General features: G+C 33.7%; 1 protein-coding gene across 29 annotated transcripts in view; it reads right to left on the bottom strand.

The window, feature by feature from the left end:
• The window catches only part of LOC100867579 (uncharacterized), a 200,349-nt gene extending 177,480 nt beyond the window's left edge, over positions 1-22,869 (bottom strand). For all 29 annotated transcript variants that reach the window (XM_086911459.1, XM_086911475.1, XM_086911487.1 and 26 more), the window contains exon 1: positions 21,454-22,869. In XM_086911459.1, the coding sequence (XP_086767585.1) occupies positions 21,454-21,811 (358 nt within the window). In that variant the 5' untranslated portion in view covers positions 21,812-22,869. The remainder of the gene's footprint in view (positions 1-21,453) is intronic.
• Between the last annotated feature and the right edge of the window lie 1,016 nt (positions 22,870-23,885).

The following is a 23,885-nucleotide window of genomic DNA, read 5'->3' on the forward strand; positions in this document are numbered from 1 at the left end:
TAAAATGTATAATAGAGGTTAGGTTTGGGTTTAATTATAATTCTCATATGTTAAAACACGTTTCAATCCTAATATTTTATTCTTTCGATTTACTTGATATCAAAAATTTATCGAGAAAATTAAATTAGATTAGATTCGGATTAAGTTAACTATTGAAATACCGTTTTCTAATCTTATTTTAGAATTGTTATTCCTTTAAACTATGTTCAAACGATTTATCAATTCTAATATTAACATCTTTTTTTTTCAATTCAATTAACATTTATAATTTATCAAAGAGATTAAATTAAGAATTTTCTTCCCTTGTTTCTAAGCATTTTATATTCGGTGGAGATTTATTTACGAATTAATATTAAATTGAAAAAAGTAAATTGTATCGTTAGCTAAATTAATTTTGGAGAAGAGAATATTAATATAAAATATTGATAATAGAAACCTTTGACGACTCTTCTTCCAAGAAAAGATTGTTGATTGTCCATAATTCATATTCGATTTCTTTTTATTGCTTACCTGTGAACAAAAAAAAAAGAAATAATTATTTAGAAGAAATTAAAAGAATCCCTATTTTAAATATCTTACATTATATTTTTATTCCTACCAAAAGAATAAATTTCCAAGCTTTTTTTTAAGTAAACCATCTCTTATAGATAGAGATCAACAGGTTGGGAACCACTGAGATATATCGGATCCTTGTTTTCACGGTAGGATACAAGAAAATATACTACCAGCTTTGTGTTATTTTTATCGATACACGAATCGGTATAAAGAATACATTTGAACAAATATTGTTTCACGTTTGATTAAAGGTAATCGTCTTTTTCTTTACGTACGTACACCAATATTTTCTTTCGATATAAATAAATTAATAAATTCGCGAATCAATGGATTTATGTAACAAATAACGAATAGAAGATTTATTTACGACCTTTCCCTCGGACGTACGTTTTTTTCAATAAAACAGTTAAGTTAATATTTATACGATGAAAAATTAACAATCGAGCAAACAACAATCAACGAAGTAAAACGATCGAATAAAATTGCCTAATGATTTATCATTATACGCCAGAATAAATTCTCATAGATTGGAAATTGCAAATTTCAAAAGTTCAACGAATATTTGCAATCATTCGATGTATTCGAGAAAAATATATAATCCAAAATGGAAAATTTAGGGGGGGGAAAAAAAAAAGTATCCATTGCTCGAGAGAGACGCAGACATTACTCATCGCTGTCTCTGAACCGTGAAGCTTCTCACACTTTTCCCCGCGATCATCACCGTTCGTTACACCCATCATCGCGCCAACTTTCGTATTTTCACAGCCTTCGAAAACACCGCCAAGTGAAATTATTACCTCGTTCCATCCATCAACCTTCCACGGGATACACGTTGTTCGTTCATCTATATACGAGGCCTCTCCTCCTCCTCCTGCTCCTCCTCGTTGAGGAGGAGAGACTCGTGGCACATATTTATACCCGTGGACAGAAATACCGTCTTGGAATGCCGAGAGATGCCGAACTGGAAGGCGCACCGTGACACATACTCTCCCCGTGGTTCTCTCGGGTTCAATAACAGGAGGAGGGGGCGAGTAACAGTCAAGTCGAATGGCAATTGATCGGCGTGTAACCATAGAAACGATCTCTCGTTATCGAAGATCGACGACGTGGACGGATTTGAACGGTCCATTACGCGTCACAGTGCTCGTCGGTGTGCGGGACGCATCCTGCCAGCGTGCTATCTGTCGAGGAGAAACTGTTATGCCTCGAGGATCGTTCGCCACGAGACGTACGAACGGATGGATCTCGCCTAGACGGTGCAAAAGGGTACGGAAACGCGGTCAAGAGGAGGGTGCAGAGGGTGTTCTCGAAGTCTGAAGGGGAAAAGAGTTGTTATTCTGGTTTAACGATATCAATTCGATGCACAATGGGACGGGACGATATTTCGTAGGTTTGGCGGGCGAATTTTGATTCACCTGGGATTTGAACAGAAATTGTAAGAGCTATTCGAGGGGGTTATTTTGTTGGAGGATTTTTTGTCGTGAGTGATCAGAGTTAAAGTTGGAGTTTATCGAAAATATCCAAACTTTTAAAAATTACTTTAATTACTTGATTCTCAGGTTTTTAAAAGATTCTTTCACTCATCCTTTATACTATGTAAGTGTCATATTTTAGGTACAAATTACGATTGTGATTAAAATGATGATGTAGAAATAAAGAAAGATACATGTGATTGTATTTTAGACTCAAAGTTTTATTCTGATAATCTAATTACTTGATTCTCTGGTTTTTAAAAGATTCTTTCAGTCATCCTTCACACTGGAACTATCATATTTTCAGGTACAAATTACAATTATAATTAAAGTGATGTAGAAATAAACATGTGAAGATACATGTGATTGCATTTTAAAGTCAAAGTTTTACTCTGACACAGTAATCTAATTACTTGATTCTCTGATTTTTAAAAGATTCATCCTTCACACTATCTAAATATCTAAATTTTACATATAAATAGTGATAAGTGACTGAAAATAAAAGTAATATAGAAATAAGCAAAGGTGTAATTTGCATCTCGATAAAATATTAATTTCGCGAGAAAACAAAAAATATGAGATTCGTCATTTTGTCGAATAAAATCAATTCTGCTTCGAAAAACGTTGATAAACTTCGACTTATCGTTCGAATTTTATTAATCAGAAACAAATGATCGTGATGAAACGTGTATGCGCGACAAGTGAAAACGAGGAACTGATTTATGCATCAAAGCGAATTGGAATCCTCGAATGGGAATTTTTTAAAAAGATGTATAACTCGTTCCAGTTGGCCTCTTTGGCCAACAACTTTTCTTCGAAAATGTGTAAAGCCTCGTGGCAGGAAGTTGGCGATTTTATTTTAGATCGCTGGCCGAGAGAGCTTTGGAATCGATAATGAGCCTCGTGAAATTTTTAATTGAGTTAGTTATCTAACTTAGTGAAAAATAATTCGTTCGAAAATGAGATGTGCGAATAATTACTATCCGTATTTCGATGAACGTTAATTTGGAATTAATAAGAAGATTAGAAGAAGCGAAAAAGAAAAAGAAGAACGATTAAAAGAATGAAGAATAAGATATCTTGAAAGCTGGAAATCTTTATTTTTAAATTCAGAAAAGTGGAATTCTTTGTGAAGTTTTAAAATTCTGAAAATCTTTCGAAATTGACTCTAGAATGCGTATTCCGTTTATTTTATCAAGGACAATATCTTAACCACAAATGTAAAACAAGGAAAAGTTAATTTGGAATTATAATGAGATTAGAAGATTAGATTTAACGTGAAAAAAAAGGAATGATTCTAAATTTATAATGTAATTAAGCTTGATTAAAAGAAATGTGGAATAAGGTATTCGGAAAGCTGGAAATCTTTATTTTTAAATTCAGAAAAGTAGAATTCTTTTAAAAAACTTTCTGAAAATTTTTCTAAAATTGATCTAGAATGCCTATTCCAGTTTGAGGTACAAATCTATTTTACCAAGAACAATATCTTAACATCAAATATAAAATAAAAAACAAGTTGAAGATTCAAAATTAAAAACTTTTTCAACTTTGCCATCTTATTTTCGAATAATTCAAAAATTCAAAAATTTGTCAAATATGTGTTTAATTAAATTCTCGACCGAAACGAATAGATAATGACTTAAAAATAAGCAAAAAAAATAAATTTTCTTTACTATTAATTCTCGAAAGTTTGACAATCTATTTAAACAAACAAACGAAACATTTTTTTTTTTTTTTTTCAAAAAAATATCTCAAGAAGAATTGAAACACAATCTATTTACGACGTGTCTTGTCTACAACTGAGACAAACGATTAAATATCAAGAAATATATATTATGAAGCAAAAAATGAAATTACGAGATAGATTCCAGGATACGAGAAGGAAACGTGTTTTGACATTTATTTTATGCCTTTCTTACGTATTCCAGAAAAACTTAAAAAAAATAATTGCAATTATTTTTAATGGATCCTTTACATCCTCGTGTAAAGAGTGTTTTAAAATTATTAACTCCACGGTTATTAAAGAGATGTCACAAAGATTATATTATTATAAACTAACGATTCGAAAAGAACAAAGAATCCATCGTATTATTTTTTTCATTTTTTGGTTTAACAGACACGCGTCTCTTTAAACAAATTTATCATGCTTCTACGTGAAACGAACCATTTTCATCGAATGCTACACGAAAGTTAATAACACAGCGTACGAGGTTATCAAGACATTTGTTATCCTCGTTTAATAATAATAATAATAATAATAATAGATGAATCTTTCAAAGATATATAAAACGATAGCAAAGAGATGTTATTTTCATCTCACATCTGAAAAGAAAAGCTAAGATTAACAGGAGGAGAACGTTCGAAAGAAGGATTAAAAAAGGAAAAACTTGAAATTAGATTTTGCAACGAGCCTGTTTTCGACGTGTATTCCTCGAAATATAATTTATCCGTTTTAATCCAACCTTTCCAAAATATCAGTCCGTGTAATTTATTGTAATTTTCGTTCGGGATACGTTGTTTGGAAACAATGGTTAATTAAAGGCTAAGAGTGTAAATCCATTCGAGAGAGTGAAATCCACTTGAGAGTCGCTATCGAGGGTGGTATTTCTCTCACGAGTGGGCATTGTGTTGCAAAATAACTGTTCGTTGAGAGTAAAACTCTTTCCCCTCAAATTTTTCTCAACGATCAGTTTATTTTCTCTCAAAAAGTTTTATTTTTCAAAAAAAAAAGAAGAAGAAGAAGAAGAAGAAGAAAACTTTCGAATCGTCGTTGAAGATGGCTATTTTACCACGAATCGAGGAATTATTGTTTAATGAAACACTTTTGAGAATTATTAGAGGAATAACTCTCTCTTGGTATTTCAAACGTTTTTTGGAAAGCTCTGTCGAAGTATGCACATCATGAGCCGTAATTTGTGGCTCATGCACGCAAAAGTCAGAGAGATTAGCGATTAGACTTTAACATTGATACGTGAAATTCTCGAACGAGCAAACGAATGGAATAATTTTAGAATTTTAATTCTAGCAAATAATCTATTTCCTAATTAAAATATAACAATCGATTGAAATTAAAATTATTATGAATTCAAATTATTATCATCAAGTTCATTTTCTTTCATTCAATTTTCCCAATTTTCCAAATTTCAAAATCACAACCCGTTCACAACCGCCTGTTAACGAGTAAGAAAGTGTTTATTAGGCGGCACAAGTAATTGGAGAAGTATCGTAAACGTCCGCGATAGGAGAATTTATGCGCGATAATACCGCATGACGGGATTTACGACGAGCGAGTGAAACGTGTTCGGCCGGCAGAGCGACAGATGCATGAATGAGAGACATGCGCGGCGCGTAACCTTATCTAGGACATTATCATCCCATTGTTTGCACATTACGATATTGGCCGAACTTGACATTTGCCACCGATATAAAGATATCCGTTAAATTATTACGCGACGGGACGTGTAACGAGCGTTATCGAAATGTGTAATAACGTGCAATAATAGTTTTCGAAATTTACGAGAAATTGGATCGACCGGGCGGGTTTTAATTCGATTTTTTCGTTTCGTTTCGATCGAGAAAGAGAGTTAAAAAGATCGAGTTGAAGATTCCACAATTGATTCTTCATTCAAAACTTAGATTAGATTAACTTTCGAGAGAGCTGTTAAAAATTTATGTATTATTCCGTTGTGAATATGGAGTGTTCCTCGCGAGAAAAAATAATATTTGATGATGCCCCTTCATTTTCGCTTTAACGGATTTATTATCCTCGTAAAACAGCATTTGAAATTTACGCCGATATTAAACCCGATCGAAAAGAAATAAATAAATCGTAATATTTCCATCTACCCGATTCAATCCCAGCCACGATAAAACTTGTTTTATCAATTCGTCTCGAACATTTCCTAAAAAGTTCAACAACTCTGTCGCGCTATAAAACAACGCAATAAAACGAAATAATAACGAAGCAAAACAAAAGAGGTAAGATGAAAATCGATAAAATCCTGCGATACCATCTTTCCATAATTATTTCAGGAATATTGCTCGATCGGGAAACGATGCACAGTGATTCGAACGATGTATGTTAAAATTCACTTTCAAATTTATAAGAAATAATCGTTTCCCTATAATGTGTAACAGTTTTAAACAGGCAGAGAAACTAACCGATTAAACAACGAATTATACACCTTTCATTTTTTTGTAAATTACTTCACGTTAGAAATGATCGAATGTCAATGATCTTTCATATATTCCACGCGAATAAGAGGATTGGATACATGGAAAGTAGAAACTTTCTACTTTATTTTTACTTCCTTTATTTGATCCTTCTTCAAAACTTTGTAAAACTAATACCAAAATTAATTTTGTGACGTTTTCACTAGCGGATTCTTTGATCCAGCCACTTTAAGCTATCTTATAATATATACGTTTCTATTTATTTATTTATTACATTTTGGAGGAATAAGCAACAATTCAATGTATATCTTCGCATTTTTACGTATCGATTATTTATACAATTTTTTTTAAGAAACAATAAAAAATCGTTTTCTAAAAATTAAATCTCACGAACGTAAAATCTGTGAAAATCGGGGGATTCTGTTTCGCAGAAGAGTTAGCAGCAAACCATCTAGAACCGGTCCGGAACCGGTTGATCTTGGATCCGGATTAGTTTGCACTGGTCTCAAATTCGTTATCGGGGAATCGGCGAGTACTTGTCCGCCGGAACGTGATTCATTCGACAATTTCGGTACACGCGGGTACACGTGGTCGGTACATTACGGTCCGCGATGTAGGTACACCACACCGATATACCCAAATGTATTCGAATCCAATCAGAATCAGGGGAATAGGCTTTCTCTCTCTCTTTCTCTCTCTCTCTATTCTCTTCGTTTAATCGTACAGTTCGAATTTTGCCAACGATTCATCTCTAATTATGCTATACCGTGCTTGCTCTCTGTGCTCTCTCTGTAAACTTGTAATTTTGTCATTTCTCTCGTTCTTTTGTTTTCTTTCTTTCTCCTCCTTTGTATCTTCGTATCGTCTCTCTCTCTCTCTCTCTCTCTCTGTGTTTCTTTTCGTTCTTTCTCTTTCTCCCTGTTCCAACGAATCTGTTGGATATCGAGGCTCGAAGTGGAAGGTTTTGCAAGAAAAAAAAAAAAATCTTCGTTAACATACGCGCGATGATTCTGCCGATTGATTAAAACGAAGAAGAGAGAGAGAGAAATGGTTGTCGGCACGGTTGTACCTTTTAATTCGTTTTGATATACTGTCCCTCGAATGTAATTAATCCCGAGCGTTACGTATGTAGGAAGAAATTGCTGGTATTAAGGGTAATTTAAAACGGGGTAATACGTGTATCGCAAACGATGAAATACGCTTGTCCAAGCGGCCACTTCGCAACAACGATGAGAAACGTTTCATGCGGTACACGACGTTCATTAACGCGCTCGCGAAAAAATTTATGCCACGCGAACATTTCCTGCGAATGTCGTGTATTTTTTTGGTTCGATTATTCGATCAGATTGGATATTTTGGATAACGTAAATAAAATACTAAAGAACAGAGTCTATAGAGATTTTCCAATTTTAAACCGTTCATTTTTTGAAAAGAATCTTATTTATTTATAAAATGAGTATGTAGTTTTTAGAATTTCAAAGTGAATCTTACATGCTGAAATATGGTAGAATATGAATATGATACTACGTTACGTATTTATTATAATCGTTTTAAAATAAGGATTTATTACGAGAATAACGATAGTTTAATTATAAGGGAAAAATTAAAATTCATATATTATACCATAAATGCATAACGGAGAGGATCGAAATTGGTTTCTTTAATTTTTATTTTGCGAAAATTTATTGCGATCCATCCATCCATCCATCGCGTGTTTCCACAAAAACGAAGCTCTATTCCATAATTCGCGAATCCAATGAACGAAGAAAATACCGCGGATTGGTCGTCGAAACTGCACACGAATAAGCCGTTTCGATTAATTAAACGACATTTAAGCGAGCGGAAGGCAACTGGGTAAGCATTGAAACGTAACGACCGGCTGCGATTCATGCAAATTCAACCACTTCCGAGCCAAACATTTCCGCCGCTACCGCATCGACAGCTTCATCTTTCCTTCTATCCTCCCTTTCTCGTACTACTATAAATGCATGTGTGTGTGTGCGTATGTGTGCATTATATATAATGCGAAAAAAAATTTCCCTCTCTTCGAAATCCTTTCCCTCGAACTTCTTACAACTCTTTTCTGCTTTTTCTTTGCTTGCATTCTATTTTTTTCCCTCTTTTCTTTGTTTATCCTTCCTCTATTTCCTCGTTACTTCCGACTACTAGCGATTCTACTACCTCATTGTCTTTCCTTCTTTCAATTTTTATCCTCGCTTCGTTTCTTTATCTTCGTGGTTTTCTTTGTTTATCCTTTTTTCTATTTTTATTTCTATTCCATTCTAACTTGTACTTGTCTCTTTTTCTTTAACGCGATTTCTTTTCAACAATTCTCGTTATATCTAGGGATAATTGGTTAATTTTATCACCATGGGTTACTTTTTGTTCCGTCTCGTTTATAATTCTACCTCTATTTTATCTTTCTTTTTCATTTCTCCATTTTCAATTTATATATCTTTCTGCTTTCCTCTTCGATGATTAGTTTGTTAGCGTCAATAACACCAGATGCATTATCTAGGGATACCTAGATTGGGAATTTTATCTAATCATCAACCAGTATTTCTTTTCTCTTTCGTTTTCTCCATTTTCTTTTACTTCGTTCCAATTTATACACTTTTCTTTCTTTGCTTTTTTCTTCCCTTTCACAATTTCTTTCCTAGTTTCAATGAAGAAGCGATGTGTATCACTAGGGATACCTAGACTATTGGATACCCCTAGTTTTATCTAATCATCGACCACTTTCTTTTTCATTAGCTTCATACCATAAGTACTTCTACTTCGTTCATTCTATTTTCTTTTCATTTTCATTCTCAATTTTATTTCTCCAGTTTGAACTTATATTCCTATATCCTCTCCTTTTACACAATTTCTCCTTTTGTACTCGCATTCTAGCTTCGACTCTGTAATCTTCTTTCGTTTACTTTCCTTTTATTACTTCCAGTTTTTACCCTCAATCGTATCCTTTGTTCGTTATTTTCTTTTCTTTTCCGTTTCTTTTATCCTTCGGCAAGAGTACAAATTATTAAAATCCAACTATTATTTACTTTCTCGAATCTTATGGGAGAATAATTACTTCTTAAGCACGATTATATCACGCGTTTGATCATGCGAAAATTTAAAAATTCATCGCAACATAATGTCTAGAAACACAATACAATATTTTAAATGGTAATATACAAAATGATATAATGCATATACGTACAGAATTGTATAACGATATTATAACATTATTATAAATATAATCATGTGTGTAAATAATTTCGAGAATTAGACGAGAGAACATTTGCAATAATGAACGCTCGAAAAAAATTAATCGTAATTTAAAATTTCAAATTATATTCTCGCACTTATAACTCTGCATTGGACGAGATTCACGGATAATTATCTCCACTTTCTAAACTACTTCCATCATTTTCTTTCAACATTTACCGCCCCGCTTCACGAGCAGAGCGCTGGTATATAAAACATTCGTGGAAATTCCTTCAAACGAAAGCACACACTAAATGTATACATTGCAGCGGTCAACCTCAAACTAACCGAGCGGCTACAAAGCTTCTCGTCTACTTAGCTCTTAACCCCTGCGAACACTTGGCCAGAAGTGGAAGTCGTCTCGAATAACACCCAAGTTAACCAAACCTCCATTGATCAACCGAAGTTGTCGATACCGGACCGGTAATAGAATCTATTGTTCTATTATCGAGTAGATTCCGAGGAACAAAGAGGAATTCCCCGCTTATAAACAATAAGATTTATAACGTAATCTAATTTTCCACGATGCTGCGTGACAATCGACGCATCCAACTTGCGATTCGATTGAATTTTAATTCAACGAGGTGTGAAGAGTCAATTGGAAAGGAAATTGGCTCAAGAAAAATCAAAGTGAAATAAAAGAACGAAGAATGTATCGATAAATTTCACGTGTAAATATTAAACTTCTATATTTTAAAATCTAAACTGTACATCATATAACCTCGATGGATTCCCTTTTTACAATTATTTACAATTATCTATCCATCATTGCAACGTATGTATTACTAGGGATACCTAGATACTTAACTAGGGATTACTAGTTTTTTTTAAGTCATCATAAGATATCATTATATCTCGGATCTAATAATTACAATATTCGGAATCAACATTGGTATAGAAGAATCTTAATCCTGAGAAGAAGAAAAAAATCTTAATCCGTCCATAATTTTTGTTCTCCGTAAGCGGATAGAATTCCAACTATGGAGGGTTAATCTCTCATCTAAACAAGGGAGACGTCAAGAATCGGGTAAACTCGTGGAGCGTGAATAACATCGATGAGAAAGGAATTCGAGAAGTCGTAAGAAACAAGGGCGGCCATTCTTTTGTGCATGGCTGGCCTGCAGTTTGATATAAGAGAGAGGTCCTTCAGCATAAACTTCTAGCCAGCTGCAGAGTTGACGCACGTGCGCCAATCGTAAATCGCACCTTCTTTCGAGAACTTTTTGAAGGCAACATCGTCAGTGTAAAAATGCAACATTCAATTTGTCGCAGCTTCTCCGCCATTTTCTATTTTTCACTTTCTTTTTTTTTTTTTTTTTTCCTTTTTCGTACCGTTTCGTATTCACAAGAGGGAACTTCGGCTTAAAAGTTTGGAAAAATGTGTTTCCCAACTACGATAGAATGCAGATTAGATGCGTTTGGCACAAGTGCACCTGAACGTATCGAGAGGAAGAATTATTCTTTGATCGTTCGTTTTTTCTTGCTCGAATTTTGTCTCATTCATGTAAGTGATTTTTTTTTAAACTTGATATGAGCGAAAATTAGAGCATTGAACAAATTATGATTTCAAAAAAGATTAGATTAAATATTCAAGGATATATTTATTATAATGTATTTGCTGCATACTATTGTTTCATTCAATATTCTTTCGATATTAAAACTATTTATAATATAATAGTTACAAATAAAAATAAATAATCAGAATTTTAATAGAGAGAGAGAGAGAGAGAATATGAATATTTTCTTGTATTTGAAATAAGAGCAGATCAATTTTTAAAATTTGGGAGAAATGTATTTAAGAGAACTAAATATAAAGTCTAGTAGATTTTGTATCTGTTTCTAGGGATATCTAGATATTAGAGATACTAAAGATATCTAGTTTTATCTATAAATCAAGTAATTTCAAATATAAATGAATTTATTGAGTTTTTTCAACAAATTAATTATTATACGAATAATTTTCATATTGAAAATTTTTCAATCTCTAAATTTTGAATATTCATATCTTATATCACGTTCATGATAATTTATTTCATTTTATCTTTTTTAATCATCGCTTTTATACTCTGAAAAAAATAATAATAACGAAAACAATAAATAACGAAAAAAAATTTATAGCAATATTTCGTAACGTGCAATCCAATAAAAATTAATTTATCTAAAATATTGCTAAAATATTTCATATAAAATTTTCGTGTAAAATATAAACGACAAATTTTCTTTCTGACGTTTTAAAATACACCACAGCTATTTGTATTACTGGCTGTTTTCAGTTCTTTAAATAACTATAATTTATATACATTTCTAATTTTTCGATCGATCGTGATTCAAACTATAATTTATAAAATTAATTTTAAACATTTAAAAGAATAATTAATTTTTATAATTAAATTAATTTTTACCTGTTTTGTTTAAATGAGAATATTTCGCATAAACCTTTTATTCTTAAAAAAAAACACTCGAAACACTCGTGTTATTCGTTTTTTTTTTTTTTTTTTTTAAATATCTCAATATTTATTCGCAGTTTTAGCCATAGAAATATATGTCATAAAGTGACTTTAATTAAAAACTTCATTAATACCATATTTTACGAAAACCAATATAACCAAAAAAAAAAAAAAAAAAAGTTTATAATTTTACTGTTAAATTGGAACAACGTATTAAACAAACACAAAAAAATATAAAAAAGAGAATTATCATAAACGTCACAAGTAAATTTTCCTGCTAATTAATCGTGGAATTTAGAACAGAATCAAAATGAACATTTTTTAACACTTGTTTTTAAACTTTACCTTTCACAACGAACAATAAATTAATATAAAATAATACGAAATTAATTGTGATATTATTCGTAAATTTTTAAACAATAAGAATGAAATGGCGGATTAATTAAAAAAAAAAAAAAAGAAAATTAACATTAAAAATTTGATAGAATTCTTGTCACTCAGAAAACATCATCAGCAAAAGATCAGCAAAAATTTCAAAAAAACTCGACACCACGAAAATAAATTTTTCCTTTACATATCCTTTCTTGAATCGAAATTAAAATAAAATAAAATCTTCTTTTTCAATCCCTTCTTTCTTTTTTTCTTACTTACATAATGACAATTGTTTTGTCTTCCAAGAACATGTATGAAGAGCATCAAGAAATAACGACAGCGTGAAAATTATTTTGAAAATTTCATATTCAGAAATTCTTACTTAACTTTTATCAGTATTCTTTGAATTTCATTATTGGATTTGATTTTAATTAAACTTAAAATAATGCAAAATTATAATATTCCTTTCTCTCTCGATTGGACCACTACGATTCCCCTCCACATCTTTGATATCGCTGTACGTAATACAAATTTTACGTAATTCGATATTATTCTCTAAGGCAATATTATTCTCAGTGTTATCCAACAGTTCTTGCGCAATGCATCGATAGATAGAAAATTTGTATTAAACATTTTCGAAGGAATTTCCACTTTCTGGTGATCGTGATTACATTTTCGTTCGAGAATCGGAATCCCTGCGTTCATATTGGGAATTAGAATATTCCAGGGATTCGTTAAGAAGAAGAAGAAGAAGAAAAAATAATAAATTTGAAAGAAAGAAGCAAACAAATGGCCTCGAATTAGGAGAGACAAGCGGATCTTTACATCGATTTCGAGGAGGAGGAGGAGGAGGAGGAGAAGGCGTTTCCTCGATAAAAACTTTACAACACTCATCAATTTCCCGGGACAGGGAGAAACGAACGTTGCGCTTTCGCTTCTCTACACAAATAGTAATTCACCCTGTCTTAAATCAAAACCATCTATCCAACAGTTAAGCAACGATATTACGAGTTTTCTTCTTCTTCTTTTTCGTTTCTCAAACTAAAATAACTTCTAACCCGAACAACTTTATTTGCAATACATTATTATCCTTCTAACTTGAAAAATGTTAGATCAAAGAGGCGCAAAAATGTATAAATAAATAAAAAGAAACAAACATCCAACATGTCCAACTCTATTAACCTATCCATCAATTATAATCCGTACATACTCAACATCGTACAACAATCGACAGTTCCAAAATCAGGGCAGAAGCCATCCATCAAAATTCTGGAAATCAATGTTCTCAAGTTTCTCTAAAATATATATATATATATAAGGAATACTGAAAAATATATATAAATAACATCATTTTCTTCAAGAAATTAATTAATACAACGTAAAACGTAGCCCAACTAGAAATCAAGATTCACCCACGCACAAGATACCGGGTGGCGGAAACGTTATGGAGGGGGAGGAGGAGGGAGCAGAGGGGGAGGCAGAGAATAGATATGCCACGCTCGAACGAGGGAGGCGGAAAGATTTATGATGCTCGTGCGTCAGCTCGCACATCTCAATTTCGGGGATGCCGCGAGTCACGAGGCGCACGGCTCTCCCCTTTTGTTGGAGGACGATAAGAAAGAGGTTGGGGAAGAGTGAGAGGGAAAAAAGAGGATTCGAGATAGGGATCGGATTGGACAAGGAAAAACGGGGAAAAGAGGTACCTTTTGCCCGGCTTTCGGCATTGTCTACCATTCTTCGAGAACCCCCCCCCTCAATTATGGGGAGAAATTTTTAATTAACAGGTATTAAATCGACATCTATCTCGGTTTCGACCTCTTGTTTCTAATATATAACACCTCGTGTTGCTTCGATTCTATCTTGTGAATTTTTGTAGATCTGAGTTATATAAATATATTGGACTCTGCATATAATAATAGAGATAATATTTGAGATATAATTGACGCTTGTGAAATTGTTTGTAAATTAATTGTATTTAAAATTGCATTAAAAATGTGTGCAACGCCGTTCATTTATATTTTTTATTGCATTTTTGTTATCCTTTTACGAAATTTCATTAAATTTCACGATTTTTATCGCAAAATTTTTTAAGTCGTAGAAAATCTCTAATATTTACAATTGTGTGAAAAATATATTATAGTTGAAATTCTACTTATACAAAAAGATATTTAGACGCTAAAGCGGATAAAAATGAGAAAAAGCAGTCATATTTTCGTTCCTGGATTAGACTCTCTGTCTCTTTTCCAGCGAATTTTCTTTTACCTAAAAAAAAAAAAAATAAATAAAATCAAGAAGAATAAAGTTGTTGTATAATAAATTTTCCCTGATCAAACGGAAGAATCGAGCAACGATTAAACGATGGATGAAAAATATCGTCCGCGTCGTGAATATTCCGGAGCGAAAAGATGCGATCCATTTTAATATCTTTCGAGGCATCGAACGTTCGTTTCCTATCCACTTCGATCCTCTGAATATTCATCGGGTTACGTAGTATTTTTGCCCATTTCGAAAACACAGACAATACCATGCGAAAGAGAAATTGTTCTTCTTCGTGGGAACGAAGGCAAACGGTTGCTTCCGGGCCGGCGAATATATTCGAAACGAAATGCCGCATCCACACTGCAATTCGCAAACATTTGCTTATAATTGTGTTTGCAACGTATCCGCAAACAATAAAAGTATCGTGTTCGCGCTATATAACTCGCGAATAACCTCTACTTTGGCGCAGATGCAACATTAGATTCGTTGGAAATCCTTATACCGTATCCTCACTGCTATTCGCGAATTATTTGCCTACTTGGTTGTGTTTGGAAACTGTTCGTAAACAACAGAAGTATCGTGTTCACGCTACATCTCCAGTCGGTGTAAATTATTACACCGTATCCTCACGGACTGTTAGTGCAGATGCAGCATTAGATTCGGTGGAATCCTTATGCCGCATCCGCACTTCGATTAAACGTTCGTTTAATCCTGTATTCGACATCTATTGACAAATAATAGAAATATCCATATCAGAACTTTTATAAGTGCAGATATTAGATTCGTTGGAAATCCTTATGCCGCATTTGCACTGCAATTCGTTTGAAAGCTATTGAGAGATAATAGAAATATTCGTATCAGAACTCTAATCAGAGCAGATTCAATATTAGATTCGGAATCCTTATGGCGCATTCACACTGCAATTCGTAAACATTCGTTTAATTCGTTTGAGAGCTATTGACAAATAATAGAAATATCCATATCAGAACTTTTATAAGTGCAGATATTAAATTCATTAGAAATGCTTATGCCGTATCCACACTGCAACTCGCAAACATTTGATTAGCTTCGTGAGAAGTAATAATGGATTGGCAAAAATATATTTGACAAATAATGGAAGTATGTTAAACGTTTAGTCAGCGCAGACGCAGCATTAGATTCGTTAGAACCTTTTGTCGCATCCACACTGCAATTCGCAAGCACTTGGCTAGAGTTTTGGAAACGATTCGCAAATAGCAGAAATATTGTGTCCATGTTAGAGCTCTAACCAATGCTGACGCAGCATTAGATTCGTTAAAATCCTTATGCCGCATTCTCACTGCAATTCGTTTGTTTAATTCTGTGTTTGAGAACTATTGACAAATAATAGAAATATCAAGACTCTAGACAGTGCGGATGCAATATTAGATTCGTTGGAATCTTTATGTCCACATTAAAAGTCAAAGTGCAGCATTAAAACCTTTTGTCGCATCCACACTGCAATTCGCAAACATTTGGCTAGAGCTTTCGAAACGATTCGCAAATAGCAGAAATATTGTGTCCATGTTAGAGTTCCAACCAATGCTGACGCAGTATTAGATTTGTCGGAAGTCTTATGCCGCATCCTCACTACTATTCGCAAATATTTGGCTGGCTTAGCAGAGCTATTCGCAAACAAACAATAGAAGTGTCGTGTCCACACTAGAGTTCGAATCAGTGCAGATGCAGCATTAGATTCGTTGGAACCTTTATGCCGCATCCACATTGCTGCGCATCCACATAAACTCGTGAACACTTTTAGCTAGGATAGGCGCGCGAAGAAAGAATTGGAGGATAGAATCGAAACTTGAAGATGAATAGTTGGCGCTAAACCATAGAAAGCCATCACCATCGATAAATATAAACTTTAACAGAATGGGATTATGGTAATGAATTACAATGGTTACGAGCGGAATTCTGCATCAGAAATTTTAACTATCGTATTCCACGTATATTTGTACGAATGGAACGAAAAGATCAAAGTTGATTATATTTTATATAACAAAAGAAGAAAAGAATTTGTGCTTAACTTTCTACTTTTAAATTGTTTTGATTTTAAATATTTCTAATAATCATTAATGAAAAATCTACTTCTAAATTTCCGTAAAAATTCAATCTTAAATTAGTAATAAAAAGTAAAAATGCATGATTCTTGAAACAGTTAATTCTCAAGGATTTTTCGCTTCTAATTTTTCAGAAGTAATAAATAACGGGAAAGAATGTTTCGTTCCACCTTATTGCACGTATAGCCGCTTAATTGAAGAGTTTAAAGAAATTGCATGTGCTAGATTGTGTCGTAACACGAGAGAGAGAGAGAGAGAGAGAGCAGTTTCATCGAGAATGCAGATCGCATTGCTCGATCTTTGATAATAGCCATTAACCGATTGGCGGACGTGAGGTGAATCGTTGGACGATCTCGTGCTCGCGGGAAGAATGCCGGCTGGCGAAAACGGAGGAGCGCCGGTTTCGCATAGTTCTCGAAGTGAACAGTGACATTTCGTTGGTGCACGATCGATGAAGTGAAACCTTGACTCGATTCGTTCGACGAAAATTTACGATCCATCCATTAATCTTTATTATATACGAATTCCTCGAAAAAAAAAAAAAAAGGTGTTTCTAGAAAAGTTATCGAAGTTGAAGATTTTTATAACGAATTAAATTTTTACGAGCATAATTCAAAGAAATAGAATTTTCTCTGCCTTCTCATATGCGTATTGAGTAAATTTTTGTAACAGTTGGAAATTTCGTTTGAATTATTGATTAATCAAATCTTTATGAATATTTTCTGTACGTCGTGCCCATTCTGAAAAGTTTTTGTATATTTAAATTGTGCATAAATATTTACAGGCTAATTATAATATTCTATCAATTAATAAGTGACATTTGTTGTGCAGGAATTTTGGCATTTCATAATTTCTTTTTAATATAAAATAGTTTCAATTTCGATAGTCGATATTAAAAAGGACAGCCATTTTCATTTTCATTTATGATAAATTTTGACGCCATTTCTCTGAATCAAATTATATCCAAATTTTCCAGCAAACGACACTCATTATAGGTAATAAAAGATAAGGTAATAAAGATAATTATTTCCAATAATTACTTTTTAAAAATTAATTGATCATCTGCCTTTACGATAACATTTTAAAAAAGTCTCAACTTCAAAATTGTTTTCTGGCAAATAAGAACAATCTTAAAAAGGATTTAAAGTTTCTCGCGAGAAGATAAAATATTCCAAGTTTTATCTTGAATAAAAATATTGGCATAAAAGTTAAAAAAGCCTTGATATTGATGCCAATATTGAGAAATATTGCGAGTGAAAATTTTCATTTCTCAACAAATTTTCATACATGCTTTGCAACAAATCATATAATCATAGAACGATAAAATGAGTTATTGGAGTGTAAGATTAATTAATAAAAATTATACGTAAAAATACGTAATTGGCAATTGCATTTCAAAATGGATTCTCGATTTCGTACCGTGCAGTAACCAGCCAATACACACAGCACGATCCTGGAATCAGTGGAGCATGAACACTAGAATGTTGAGAATTTCATTCCATCCCTAATTTTAACTCTGACCGCATAAGATTCTTTACATATTTTCAACTCGATGCGTTATTACGTTTATTAAATACCCGCAAAAAGGAGAAAGATTTATCATTTCGAAAAAATTGCATTGCACAAACCTATTCGTATACTTTGCTCCACTGCAAGCATCGACAAAAATCAAAATTTTCAATTTAAGCGAAGACTTTTGCAACCTTTTTTTTTTTTACTATTTCTATAAACAAACTTGTGAAACGTTCCACATTTAATCCAAATGTTCAAATATCGTTGCCATTGGCAACTAGCCTTGCACAGACAACAAATTGTAGAATACGTGGAATACGCAAAGCACGAGCCAGTAAATACATTCGAAAGATCTCTCCATGCAGGGGGATCCGGGCAAAGGGCGATCTCGAAAAAAGGCGCTCTCTCGAGCATTCTCCAAGATCGAAATTCTCAAGACCTTTTGTTTGGGAGTGCCGAAGCTGCTCCATTCCAAGACAAAGCTCTCTCTCCTTCCTTTTTGCACGCGTCTACGTACTTTCCTCCCTGCTTTGCCCTAAACACATGCACGTACACAGGCACGTGTACGTATGTAGAGTGTTCCAAGGTTTCTCCTTACAAGCTTTGTTTAAATTCCACGAGTAAAAAAAAAAAAAAAAAGAAAGAAAATAACTATAAATTCATCAAAGAATATCCAATGCAAAATAATTAATTGTAAAAGTATGGACAGAAATGTTATTTTTATGTAAACTTTAATATAAGATGCAATAAATTAAATCTACGATCAATTCAACATTGGTATATCAGACATGTGTTAATAAAGGGAGACGACATTCTGAATTGGAATATTTCATCTATCATCATATCTCATTTGTATCATCATTTATCATTGTTATATAGTATCATCTATTATTTGTAACACGTTTCATACCTTTTTTTTTTTTTTACCTTTTAACATCGACTTTCCATTATTTTTGCTCAAACAACCCTTATCGACAAAGTTTGGGGGGCGAGAAACCCGAGACATCTCGTGCACGATGACAATTGAACGAGATCTCGGTACAGCAGCTCTTTGTACTTGCTCACAACGTACCACGCGTGCCTTTTTCTCACGTCAAAGAACCGGCGAAAGACGCGTGGAAGGAAGATAAATGAATAGCAGAGATAATCAAGGAGTTCAGTTCGAAGTGAAAGTGGTCGAAAGACGCTCGAAAATACTCGAGCTAAGACGAGGAAAATAAATATTAACCCTGAAAGTGATTGATACATTCAATAGTGGAACATCTTTAAAGATGTTCTAAAATAAACACAAAGTTGGTAGAAAAATTCGATCGAGAGTTATTTATTAAGTTTGAGACGAAGCAGAGTGTATAAGAAACAATGAATATTATTTATTCTGAAAAGAAAATTATTTGTCGAATTGGATTGATATTTTTTTTTTTTTAAATTAATAGTTTGAATAAAAATATATGTAATTTTAAAGTTTTCTCGTCAAAAGTTATTGAAAGATTGAACTTTTTACGTTTGAAAAACATTTTTACATTCGAAACAACGCAAAATGAATAAGCAATTGGTCTAAGAGTCAATCCAATACCACTAAAATCGCTTCAGGTACGATATTTTTCTCAATAACGGAATAACGGTAAAGAAAATGAGTTCAATGTTGAATATCTGGTGAATTGATAATCATCTATTAAAGAATCGAATATTAGTTTTTCAGTTTTTAAAAATTTATCATTGTGCAAAAATTCATTCAAAGTCATTTAATATATATATATACTTTGAAACCTCTCATTATATAGTTTATCATAAAGGAATATTTATATTTTATCTTAGGATTATAATTATACTTGATTACATGCTACTTATGAAATTCATTTTGATATTTTGAAAATTGTAATGGAAATTAATTTAAATGAATGTCGTATGATTGTAAAGGAATTGCATAACGTGGATTTTTTTCCAATAAATCATATTTTTTGACGTGAAGTCAAAAATCTTTTTTAATGGAAATCAATTTTTTTCCTATTGTGGATAAATTCAGTGATATGTCAGTGAATTATCTGAATATCTTTTATTTCTTAGTTATTGATGACCAGTTGCGTGACAGCATTTGAAAAATTATATTGGTATTTTTTTGTGATTTTTAAAAAAATTATTGAAAAACATTTTATTTATAAAGATATAACATGCAGCTTAGATTTCCATCGCTTAGATTTCTATCATTTAATAATTATGAAATTACTTGTTTGAACCAAGCAGAAATAAGATAATTAATTATAAATTTGAAACTTTGTATTTGTGCAAAGTAACATAAAAGCGAATCATCAATAGTTTTTCAATGGAATTCAAATAGAAATAATAATTCTTAAAGATTTTAAAAATTTTGTAAAACTGTAATGAAAATTTTTAGGTTTCTTTAATTTTTTTGTCTAACTATCCTAATTATCTTATTTATTAATAATGAGACAATATTGATAAGCAAAAAATTGAAATTCTACAAATATTGTAATAAAGAGAAATTATTATATGTGAATGAGTATAGTAATGTCACTTGTGATGAATGTTATAGTCATTTTAGTGATCCATTGACCAAGTATTCTCCGGCTGATTTATGCTACGTATAAATCTTTTCGTTTTATCGTTCACTTTGTCTCAAAAGAATATTTATATTTCCTTCAATAATTGTAAATCGTATCTATTCTAATCCTATTGATTAAAATAAATAACATTTCACTATACAGAATTTTGTTTAATCCCTTCCATTATTGCAAAAAATCTCTACAAATTAAAATATAGATTTACTTTAAAATCAAATTACTTGCCTTTCTACCTTAATCCGCGAATTAAGAGAATAGCCTATCTTTTAAGATTCCAAACTTATTTCGTATAAATAAAACTTTTATCGCCCTCTCAATGTAATTATACATATCAGAATCTACTAGCGATTCCATTCAACTGTTCCTTCCTTTCTTTCACTTAAAATTGTCTCGAATGTTCGAAAACAAAAGATAACGCTTGCAAATTTTCCTCCTTCAAGCCCTTATAATTGGTGTCGAATTTTACTTGAAAACTTCGAAATCTCTACGACCACGATGATTTTATTTCTTTTCTTAAGATTCTTAAGTTATCTAATTCTACCAAAGTTTTACCGAACGGTTATATTCGTAGTATTTTATGTATAATATTCTTATAGTTATGCAAAAATTAGTACCGCTTCACGGATATTCAAATTGCAAATATCTCTCTCTCCCGCGAGAGAGAGAGAGAGAGAGAGAGAGAGAGAGAGCCAACGTGGAATAGTGTGGTAGCGCGCAAGATTTAAAGAGAAGAAACTAGTCGAGCTAGACTTACCTGGTGGACAGTTGCACTCCGAAACGTCTCGTTTGATCCGAAACACGCTCGTCTCCAACGCAGACCGCTGCACCTCCAACTGTTCCTGAACTTCCCTCTTCAGCCTCTGGATAAGAACGTCCGGCGTTTCTTGAAGCTGACAACGAGTTTCCAAATTGGCGATCCTCGATTCCAATCCCAGTTCCCTGTACATGAGTAGACCGGACACGGCCAAGCTGGTAATACAGAGGGCGCACATCGCCCAATTGAGTGTTACACCCTCGGTTCGACAGGAATCCTTGCGGAATTTCCTCGGCATCGATGTCTCGAGGGAGCCTTTTCTCGGCGACGACCAGTCGGTCGCCGTGTCGGACTCCATGTTGTACACAGGATCGACACACGCTCTCGCTTCTATTCGTGCACACGCAACGCGTTAAGCGCGCGTCATAACCCACCCAAAGATCGTCGATACGTCCTGACACGGCAATCACGGATAAACGCGATACAATGGAGAAACCACGCGAGTCTTACAGACTGTACGGCGTCATCGTCCATCTGGAATGCATCTCGTGCACCCACTTGCCCGTTATTGCTTACCTCTCTTTCTTAGACTCGTTCCTTCTTCTTCTTCTTCTTCTTTTATCTCGCACGAGAGCACGCGTTCGCCTGTACACTCTCTCTCTTTCTATCTCTCTATTACCTTCAAGGAACGCGCTCGTGGCTCTTTCTCTCCTTTTTTATCCCTCCCTCTCTCCTTCTTAGAGCAATCGAGGTTCCCAGTTTGACCGCACACTGACGTTGGTAAACAACAAACGATGCCACCAATCAGAACACGAGTGTTCCGTTAAAACGCGCGCTAGTTTTAAATGTTCGAACAGCAATGACAGCGTCCCCCTACCCGACCGTTTCGGAATTAACCACGATCCTATCTAACCACGAGCCAACTTCTTCCTTTAGAAATCTTCTATTTCCGTCTATCTTGCTCTTCGAACGTCTTGTCCTTTCTGTTGCCGTTGCCGGTGCAAATGGAGCATCACCCGGCGCTGTCGCATCGCGATTCCTTCGGCTTTGCGCACTTTCCACACTCTCCTTAATTCAAGATTATCTTTAACGGCGAAAGAGACACGATTACCTCGATCATAGGTATGGTATTTGCCCTTCAAACGTCTCGTTGGCACACGCTTACGCTTAGAGAACGTGAGAAACGAAACCGATAAACAGTGGCGGAACTAACCGTCGAAAAACTATTATCATCGAAACAACGAGGAGCCTCGGATTTCCTGGGGTATCGAGTCAGTCTAACGACGATTCGTACGACGCGTATTTCATCGATGATTACGTGTTAAACACAACGAGGTTCGATTTATTGGAACGAACGAAAAGTATACCGAAATACCGCGAATACGAAGCACACAGCGTGGCATTCGCAGTACGACTGGATGTGGTGGGGCGACGCTGTGCCGAGGGCCGAGGGTTCGTCGCTTCGGCGATATTCGGCCATATTCGGCCGTCTTCGGGCCTCGACTCATCCACCGGCTGCCGGACGCGTGGAGGACGATCGGTCGACCTAACGTCCACTTCCATTCGCACTGATTCGACCCTGCTTTTCCCTTGCCCTTCCATTTACCCCTCCAATACGCCCCATTCGACTGGATTTCGGCTAGAGGATTTATCTTTTTGTTTTTCCTTCTTTCTGTTAACCGTTCGAATCGCGCGACTGCCAGAGCGTGCGAAATTGTGCGAACTTATTTTAAATTCCAACCCTTTCATTCCGCTACATGGGAGGGCGATGTTAACGGTACGTACACGGCCAAATGAAAAGCTGATCGAGTGTGAAAAATCACTGTCTCTCTTCGACCGGTTTTCTCGTGTCCGATTATTTCGTGGCGATTAAATTTTTTTTAATCCGGAAATTTTTTTGATCGTTTTATTTTAAAATAATCTTCAAAACTGTTATATATCTGTTATATATTAGTTGTATGAAATTTAAAACATGTATAATTTTTCTATTCTTAATTTGGAAATTTGATAAAAATCCTTAGATTTTTTTAATATTATTCACACAAATAATTAGATATTAAAAAAAAAAGAGATTAACCAACGAATTCAACTGTATTATTTACGAATATATTATATCCTTTATAATATTAAACATAAAACAGATTAATTTTATAATCTCTATTGTTACTAACGAGCCATGTTCCACAAAAAAAAAAATTCTTCAAAAAAACGTACATTCCCCTTACCATCAAATTCTCTCCATAAAACTCTGTTTTGTCACGTACGTAATTATTCGACACGTTCGCCTCGAACCTAATTACTACTACTACGTGTTTTTAAAGCATCTAAACTTTCGTTTAAAAAAAAAAAAAAAAAGAACACGCATATTTTTTATGCAATAGACAATTGATGCGCGTTCGAATATATCCGTTTCTTTCTTCTTTTTCTTCTTT

Source organism: Apis florea, unplaced genomic scaffold (genome assembly GCF_048593485.1).
Source record: "Apis florea isolate Af1SG1 unplaced genomic scaffold, ASM4859348v1 contig_1789_pilon, whole genome shotgun sequence".
Lineage (NCBI taxonomy): Eukaryota > Metazoa > Arthropoda > Insecta > Hymenoptera > Apidae > Apis > Apis florea.